The sequence below is a fragment of the Lupinus angustifolius genome, chromosome LG08, assembly GCF_001865875.1.
Source record: "Lupinus angustifolius cultivar Tanjil chromosome LG08, LupAngTanjil_v1.0, whole genome shotgun sequence".
Classification (NCBI taxonomy): Eukaryota; Viridiplantae; Streptophyta; class Magnoliopsida; order Fabales; family Fabaceae; genus Lupinus; species Lupinus angustifolius.
In genome coordinates this window covers 21,817,315-21,826,760 of record NC_032016.1, presented here as the reverse complement: position 1 = coordinate 21,826,760, position 9,446 = coordinate 21,817,315, and the positions used below count along the sequence as shown (strand labels likewise).

The window sequence follows — 9,446 nt, the reverse complement described above, 5'->3', positions numbered from 1 at the left end:
ACATTTGATTTAACACTATTTCCAATTCCACCCAACTCAGTCTGAACCATGTTTCTCCTATGTGGCTCCATTTTATTCTCTCTCGTTTTTTTTAAAGAATTTCCCCATTTTAAATATATATATATATATGGACTACTCGCGTGAGAACAATGTTTCTCTTTTCGTTCTTATTTATCATAATAATATATTGTTCTCACGTAAATATTCCCTATATATATATACACTAGAAATTAAGAGTGTTGTGGCATTTTGTGACCCATTGGATTGCTAACTATGCTTATATCTCAGATAAATGGAAATTTTATTGATAAGACTTTTTCAATTATAACATAGTCAATAACTCAATATCTTATTCACACTAATTCGGACAAACTTTATGAGAAAAAGAGGCATTCATTCAGTAAAAGTGCAATTTGGCAAATAATTTGAGGGGGAGGATTTGGTTTTGTTCTATCATAAAGCAATATATGTTGTCACTTATACAGTGGATTGCAAGCTGAGTGATTAATTACCATTATCTTATAATTTACTTTCTTAACCAAGATAACATAATTTCTGATATGTACATGTCCAAACGTTAGATGTATGGTATATGTACAAATAGGCCTATCTCAAGTACCTGATCATGGCCTATTCCTAAATTACTAAACAGTAATATATCAAAATTTAACAAAATATAGTGACCCTGTTTCTTTCAATTGTTGTAGTCTGATGTAGAACCCATTAAGTCCATATTCATGTTTAGTTCTGCATTTTCTCCTCTGTATCCAAGTCTCCAATTATGTAATTTTCAACATCAAGTTCGACTTGCCCATCATCATCCATCTTGTCAACTATCTCGTCATCCACATTATAGTCGCTTTCTTCAACAACATTCTCAGGCCTCCCACTAAAACCACCCTGATATCCATCATTGTTATCCACCGGATTATCATATGGATTACCTGTGTCTTGATCAATATCATCTTCGTAGCCTGACCTCTCGGAACTGCTAACATTTCTAGTGGTGGCTTCCTTTTCAGCTCGACCAATCTCCTCTCTGACCAAGATATCTAGTACTTCCTGCATGATATTTTTCGAAGTTTCCCTCTCACCAGTGATCACTTTCACCTTCGCTGCTGGTTTCTGCCTGCTTCTAATGCTCCGACGACCACGAGCATGTCCTCCTTGTGTACAAGGTCTCCCCTTCCATGCAAGTAATTTTCCCATTTTTCTGCTGCTGGAGGTAGTGCTTGTCTTTCTAGAAATAAATCTTGAACTTGCACCCTTCCCTTGTGATCTCCTACCATGTAAACGAGCACGACCTTGTCGGGTTCTTTGTCCTCTGCTGTAGCTTGCAAGGCAAGCACCAAAATCAGTCTGATCCTCTACAGTATTCTCAACCTGGTGTGAAGTTTCAGTTGCACCAGCATTGTAGGAATTTTTGGCAGAAGCATATTTTGATGGAAGCTTCTGAAAGATAGAGACAAGTTTAAAGGGGAGTATGTCTCAAACAAAAACATACATAATCCAATAATATAATACAAGTTTCCATGATCAATTGCAGCCAAAATATTTTCCAAGTTCCAGCTTCTAAAAATTCTATCTATGGTATGTCAAGTAACTCTAACCCTAGAAAAATAAAATAAGTTTCTATTTTGTTCAAATCGAATCATAAATATGTGACTATGATTCTATCTATGGTATGCCAAGCAATTCTACCCATTGATATTTCAATTCCTCCCTTTGCCACTTAAAAGAATTCACACCCCCAAAAGAGGATTAAAAAAATCAATTAACACCCTTTAAATTTTTTATTTTGCTAAAATAAATAATGCTAGCATAATTTCACAGAAAATTGCATAAACTCCTTTGAGAAATGCACCCAGAAATGGTCCATCCTCTCTTAATGGCTTCCATAACTGTCTTTCCACAAATGCAATAGCTTGCAGCTCCCCTATGATCTGATGCGGTTTATAGTAATAGTCACAGTAATAGTCACTCTCCGTTGCTGACAATCCACCTCCCATTTTGGGAAAGACCATCCCAGGTGCGGCGGTGGCAAAACTTGCTGCAAATCCAAATAACCAAATGGCCTCAACCCTGAAGCCAAACCACGGTCACGCCTAACGTCAGCAACTGCTATTTGCTCAAAACCCTCTCCCATTGGGGTTAAAGCTTCTGCCGCTGCCACTTCTGTAGGTGGTGAATCATTTTGCAGCAGCTTGGTAGCCATCTGTGTTGCCTTCCTGTCCTTCAATCTCCGGTGACAGAACCACATCTGCAGTTGACGATCCGACAGACCCAACTTCACAGATAGCTCAGCCCGTACAGCTTCCGAAGGATATGCATCCTCTGAATCCCAAAAATATGCACAACCCCATAAAGCAAAATTTCACATCTCAAAATAAATTCACACCACAAGTAAAAAAACAATTAAAAAAAGTAATAAACCATATATTTTCACTGACAAAATTGGCTGAAAATCTTTTGTCAAAAAAAGGGTACAAAAATGTTTTAAAATGGAAGAAAAATTCACTGACAAACATAGGTTTTCTCCAGAACCTCCAACTATGCAGCATATTTTATTTTGCGCTTGGTTTTGTTCTCCTCCTCCAGTGACTTCTTCCTCTTCTCTTCTTCCGAACCAACACCAACCTCCATAACCAATGATCAAAACCAATGAACCCTAAGTAACAATGATAAAACACCTTTGCTACTAGGACTAAAAAAACGACACCCAAAACCACCCAGAAACCAGAAAAACCACTCAGAAGACATAAAATGGAGAAAACCCAGAATTGTTACGCGACTATTGAGCCTAAAAGGAGTTTCTCTCTCTAACATTCACCAACTCTCTCTTTCTGAGATGATGATGGGGTTTGAGTGATAGAGATGTGCGGTTAGATTTGACGAAAAACAATAGTTATAATGAGAATAATTAATAGCACAAGGAGTAGAATAATAAGAATTATGGTGGAAAAAGAAGGAGAATGCAAAAACAAAAACAGTAACAAAAATAATACAAAATGTATTGTTGATTAAAAGTGAAAGCACGAACACATGAACGAACAGTCCTACTCCCAATCACTTCCATCAGTGCCATGAGTTGGAATTGGGTTTTTTTTTCGCTTTTTGGGAATTTCAAAGTTTTGATCGTAATATGTTTGATAAAATGCTGTAGAGAAAAAGAGATAATGTAAAAGGGAATAATAAATGATTTGGAATGTGTGAACGTTTCAGAAAGTGAGAAACTGAGAATTGTCGTGTTGCGTGTGTGGTGTGGTCGTTACTCGTTGGTTTGTTGTTAAAAAACAAATCTTGTTGGTATCTGATTATTTTGGTGGGAAACTCGTTCAGAATGGGTCAATGATAATCCTAATTCGAATCTACATTAATATAAAATAATTTATATTATAACAACTATAGTTCAACTTACATACTTTGCTAAAACTGTGATTTAGATATTAAGTTTCTTATTTTTTTAGATTCGCATGCCAATTATATATCATTTGAATTAGAATGTACTTTGTGTATGATTTTATTTGAAATAAACATTTGAAAATAATTTAAAAGAATAAAATAAAAATGTGAGTCAGGTTCCTCCCAAGTTCCCCCACCATGATTGTGATGGAGTTGTATGTTATTTTTCATCTTTAGTATTCTTAAACTCATCCTCAATCTTGATAGATGCAAAGGTGAGAATGACACAACCTACCCCTAACCTAACACATTGTCGTGATTAAAATTTATGTGTTTTGTATAGTTTTATAAACTAGTTGATAAGTTTATTTGAAAAAAATTAGTGATAACCTTATTTGCTAAGAGAAAAACCCTGAAGTTGTACATTTTGATTTGGTACTTAAAAGAAACTAGCTTTAGCTCTAAGGAACAATGGCTTAGGGGTACAAAAAATGGGGACAATTTTATTTCATGTTATACTAATTTTGTATCATGTCTAATTTTGTTATTTTGTTGGTTATTATAGTAGTGATTAACAATAAACACACTACCTTTTTCATTAAAAATTGCTAATATAAGAACTTTTATATATATTAGGACCCATGGGATTATTTCACTTACGACCTACAAAGTTTTCATATCATAATTAAGAGAAGTAGCTTATACGTTATAAATTATAAGCATAGAAGTTATTTACATTTATCATCTATTTCATCAACTAATTTTACCAAATATTGATTATTCAATTAGTTAATTTATGGACTATATGTTTTTAGGGACTAGTTGTGCAAGACAAAATCTTTGTTTTCTTTGTTCAAATAAATTTGTTTTTATACTAAGGATGTCCTCCAACACTAGAAGACTATTCTCATTTGAGGCATAGAGATTAACATTATGATGTTTACATCTATTAATAAAATATTCTGTATGTACACAATAAAAACCGAAAAATTAATATCATTATCAAGAAATTCTATTATCTATGAAGTATTCTACCAATTTTATTTTATTCTCATTGATATAAAAATATATTGGTTCACTTGCTATTCAGTGACCTAATTAGTGGTGATAAATTTCATCCACAATATGGTAATTATATTTACTGATGAAATTGATATATTAGTTATTTTGCTATTCAGTGACCTAATTCATGACAGAAAATTCCATTGCTATGCATAGTCAGTGAACAAATTAAATTAGCACATAAAATTTTACCATCTTGTATCTATAAATAATAAAGTGGATCCATTATTTTTCTTCCACTGAAAAATCCCAAACATTCCAAACCTCTCTCATGTCCAGAATTTAAGATGAAGGAATTATATATCATGTGTTATCTCATGCTATACAATTTTTATCTTAAAATTATTAAAAACCAAAAAAATCTATTTGGTTGTTTTTAATTTAAAATATTAAAAAGAAAGGGAAAAAAGCAACCACAACAAATCACATTAAGAAATACAAAAGTGCATTTCAAAACAAAGTGTCATCCTTGGCTAGAGCTTTTCAATGGGTAATTTTTTATGTTTTTTATATGTATCCTCGCACTGTAGGTAATCATGTCCGAGTCAGGAACATTCACAGATATGTGGGGCTAACTCTCCCAGCAGATATTTTTTACATCCACAAAACTCAAATCCAAGACCTTGCTCAGATAATCAAATATGTACAACTTGAACTAACGTTTGTTTGTTGGTTTTCAATGGATAATTTGTAACAAATACTAACACCCCTTTCATTTATTGTCTAGCAAGATTCGTTACAAAATGCAATTTTTTACAAGGTTTCTATTAAATTCAAGTGAAAAACATGTATAGATTGTAAATGTTTTTACATTATTATTATTATATCTTTTATTATTGATTTAAAATTATTATTAATACTTAAATAAATGAAAACAATATAAATAAATAGGAAATAATACATCATAAATTTTTACATCAGTACATAAATATTAGAATCTCAATTAAAATACACAACAGCATTGAAAAAAATAATAAAGAACAAGATGAAAGAGAACAAAACTAGTTGGGTGAGAGAGGGAAACCGATCCCATGTCGTTGACTAGGGAATACAACAAACATAAAACTACACACCAATCCAATCCCCATAGGCACTGTTATCAGAAGGTCCTTCTCTTCATCTGAAAGGTTTGGTTCAAAACAACTCACTACACTTTTATCAGATAATGCAATAGCTATAAAAACCAATGTTGACATGAATGCATGGACAAAATCAATGAACCTTAGCCTATACTTTTTTGCCTCATCACTTGGAAGCTTCACAGATGAATCCATAACCCATAGGCCATTCAATGAAGCAATTCCATGTCTAACTTTACCTCTTTCATCCCTGAAGCTATCAGTGAAGGAAATAATAAAGCAATAGAGGCTGCAAAAGGTTAAGAGGGCTATAGTCATGGTTTTGCTTGTGATAGTGTGGCATTTACCTTGGTGTGTGAATGCAGGTGATAGAATATTGAATATGAGAACTGTTCCTGTTGGAAGAAGGTTTGATAAATTTGCTGCTCCTTTGAATGTTTTTCTAATGGTCTTTTGTATTGGTGTTTTGGCTAGTTTTTGGGGTATAGGTGCGTTTTCCAAAAGGGGTTGTTGTAGAGTATCCGCAAGAATATCCATTAGAAAAATCTCTAATTTTTTCTTAAATCTTATTATTTTTCACTTTGTTATTGAAACTTGCATGCCATATGCAGTTTTTTATATGAGCATGAAGGTGAAAACCATATATTAACCAAATAGAAAATGTTGGGTTCAGTTGTATTTTTGTGTGGAGGAAAAATTTAGTATTGTTATCATCCATGTATTTTTGGCATTATAGGTTTGGTAGCAGAACCATTTTTCTAAAATGAATCCTCGCTTCAGTAACTGCTAAGGTATTATATGTTATTGGGCTTTTTATGTTAAGAAATAGGTTACATGGGAGTTAGAACAGGTTACATGGTAAGAAGGTTATTCGCTTTAGTTAGGTATTTCAGGTTTGGTTTCAATTTTGTTATGAGGTTGTGTTCTGGTAAAGATTTGGATTGGGTAATGAGAAAATTTAGATGAGAATCAATGGTCTAGGACCATCCAACAATAGATTTTATATAACTTATATAAACTTAAGATTATTTGTTTGAGATCAAAGCTAATGAAAGCTACTAGACCATGTAAAAATTGGGTAGGCTAAGAATAGAAAACAGTAAACAGCTGCTTGATTATTATTTATATATCTTTATGGGATTTTGTTAAACTGTTGAAGGCTTGAAACACCATATCTTTCTCAAATGCCAATATTTTTTGTTTTCTGTAAGCATACGCTAAGCTTTGTAATATCTACACACAAAAAAACAAGGATACTCTGTACCCAAAACATCTTGTTTCCATATTCCAAGCCAATCCTATCCCACCAAATAGTATAAAAATGTTATTTTACATATTTTTTCTTTTCAAATATATGACAACTTTTCATTGGACTGAAACATAATGAAACATAAAATGTGAGACAGTTCATCCCATTCACTCAACAAAATTGGACTGAGTGATACTCATGAAATATTGGCCTATCAGAATATTTTCTTATATACCTTTTGCTGTCTTTCCACTTGAGTGATACTCATATGTAAGAACATCTCTTGTACTAATATATCATGGAGAAAAAAAAGTTATAAAATATAAATTAATATTTCATATTATTTAACATAATTCTATTTGATACGGAGATAAAGATAAAAATATTTTGTGACAGATGATCCTATTTCATACTCATATATAATATTTTTTATGAGATGACATCTTCTGTCCTAAAAGAGAGTATCATTTCATATATTATTATATATAATTGGTCAAAAAAATATTTAATTATTAAAATTTTAACTTAAATATACATTTTTTTCAATTAATCACATTAATGATTCATATAGTAACACACCATATAAGATAATATATATTCCCTCTTTTTATATAGGAATGGGCTGCCCGTAGCATGGAGGCAACATCATAGAAACCAAAGCTAGTGAATCAGTCCAATAATAATTATAGCAGTTATCTAATCATATTCATCAAAAAAAAATGAGTAAAATCGACTATATTAATCAATTTTCATTTAAAATTATAACATTTTATGAATATGTGGCTTAATTTTCATTAAAATATTGTTGTGGATGCTCAAACAAGTTAAATATTTTGTTTATACTCTTAAAACATAATCAATCTCTAAGTTACATTTTATTTTAACAAATGATGTAAATAAAAATATTTATCATATTCTTTATAAGTTTTACAATATTAATATTAATATAATATATATGTATTTCTAATTTCACAGTTATTGAATTTAATTAGTAAATCAACAATTAAACTATTATAATGGGAGAAAATTTATATTTTTTGTTGCATGGCTAGATCTATTTTAGCTATAGATTAAAATATCTATCGTACTAAAAAATTAAAATATCTCATCATACTAAGAGATAACTCATTTCTTTCAGTCAGTAAAAGTAAGATATGTGTACTGTTTTGTTTAGTTTTTGAAATATTTTTACAATAAATAATTAAATATGACACATATCATAATTTTAATGACTGTAAAAAATAATTTATTTTTTTATACCAGGTGATACTTTATTAGCTAAGTACAATACTCATCGATGTTGGTAATTAAAGTAAAAAACAGCTGTATACATATGCATTGGTCCCATTGATGTATCAAGCTGGGTTGATGTATCTTCACACCTTAATATCTAAACATTGTGCATTAGTTATTACTATTAAATCTACCTAATTTCTTCCTAGTCTTCTATATAAACTTGCATATATTTAGACGAGATGTTATTATTAATACTTACATTCTTTATAGACCAATCATAATTTTATTAAACAAAAACAAAATTTTGATCAGTGAATAATGAGTGTTAATAAATATCTTGGACTTAATAATATTAGAGAAAAATGAATACATTAAAGATATATAAGTTTTATATATTTCAATGTATTACTATCATTCATATTTAATCATGATTAACACTTCTAAAAAAGTAATCTATAATAATGAATGATATAATAATTGTGTATAAATCTTTATATATATATATATATATATATATTACAAGTACATTCATAATATTATCCATTAAAATGATGTGACTTTGTAATCTTGAAGTGATGTTACTCTAGGATATGTATCAATAATTTGATGCACGTGAGAATGCTCTGTAATTGATCAGAATCTCGATCCTAGTGTGATTAGATTTTCTCAATTACCTAATCTTGTTTTTGTTGATGATCTTGTTGATAGTGAATAGTGTGACAGGGAGCATGAGCGTGAAGAAGAGATTTTGATTGTGACCAACACCAAATCTCAAGATGAAGAGACCTCTCTTCGCTGTGAACAATAGCTAGATGGCGCATGCATTGAGGTTTAGAAAAAAGAAGATGGTGCACTTATTGAATTAGATTGTCAAAATGGTTTTGTCTGAAAAGAGAAGGGAATTTGTTGCACCGGTTGTTCGTGCACTTGAGACAGATGCATTTTCGAATGTCTTTGTTCTAACAAAATTCAACAGCTTGAGCCCTTTTCAGCTTCCACGGCTTGATCGCTCCTTCTTCCTTTCTTCCGGAAACGTCTTCTCTCTTCACAAACTTCTCTATGTTGAGTTGTTGACGATGATTATTTGTTGAATCTTGGAAGAGGAAGATAATAATATTTTAGAGAATGCGCAGCGGTCAAAGCCTTGAGGATGAAGGCTTTGATACCATATTGCAAAAATATTGTGAAAGCGTAAAATGAAATTTGTGGATATTTTTCATTATTTGATCAAGGCATAAAACCTTATTTATAGTATATGTAACAAACTTACCTAAACAAACTAATTAACAAACTAATAAAACACATATTAAAATGTATAAAATATATAAAATGTGTAAAATATATAAGAGGTAGTAGCTTTCTTCTTCGATAATAATAGACAAATAATAGCAACTGTATAAAATGAACTTTATAAGTAC

The 9,446-nt window shown here is 31.1% G+C and overlaps 2 protein-coding genes across 2 annotated transcripts; both read right to left on the bottom strand.

The window, feature by feature from the left end:
- LOC109353660 lies at positions 502-3,179 on the bottom strand. Its single transcript, XM_019596005.1, has 2 exons — positions 2,523-3,179; positions 502-2,334 (listed from the first exon to the last, which is right to left on the bottom strand). Exon 2 carries the CDS (start codon positions 1,207-1,209, stop codon positions 742-744), a length of 468 nt encoding a protein of 155 aa, XP_019451550.1. The 5' UTR covers positions 1,210-2,334; positions 2,523-3,179; the 3' UTR covers positions 502-741.
- LOC109354188 lies at positions 5,436-6,160 on the bottom strand. Its single transcript, XM_019596526.1, has one exon. The coding sequence runs from the start codon at positions 6,078-6,080 to the stop codon at positions 5,466-5,468; it is 615 nt and encodes a 204-aa protein (XP_019452071.1). The 5' UTR covers positions 6,081-6,160; the 3' UTR covers positions 5,436-5,465.

Coding starts and splice junctions, on each gene's coding strand:
- LOC109353660 (XM_019596005.1), bottom strand. CDS start 1,209: ATGGGAAAATTACTTGCATGGAAGGGGAGACCTTGTACACAAGGAGGA.
- LOC109354188 (XM_019596526.1), bottom strand. CDS start 6,080: ATGGATATTCTTGCGGATACTCTACAACAACCCCTTTTGGAAAACGCA.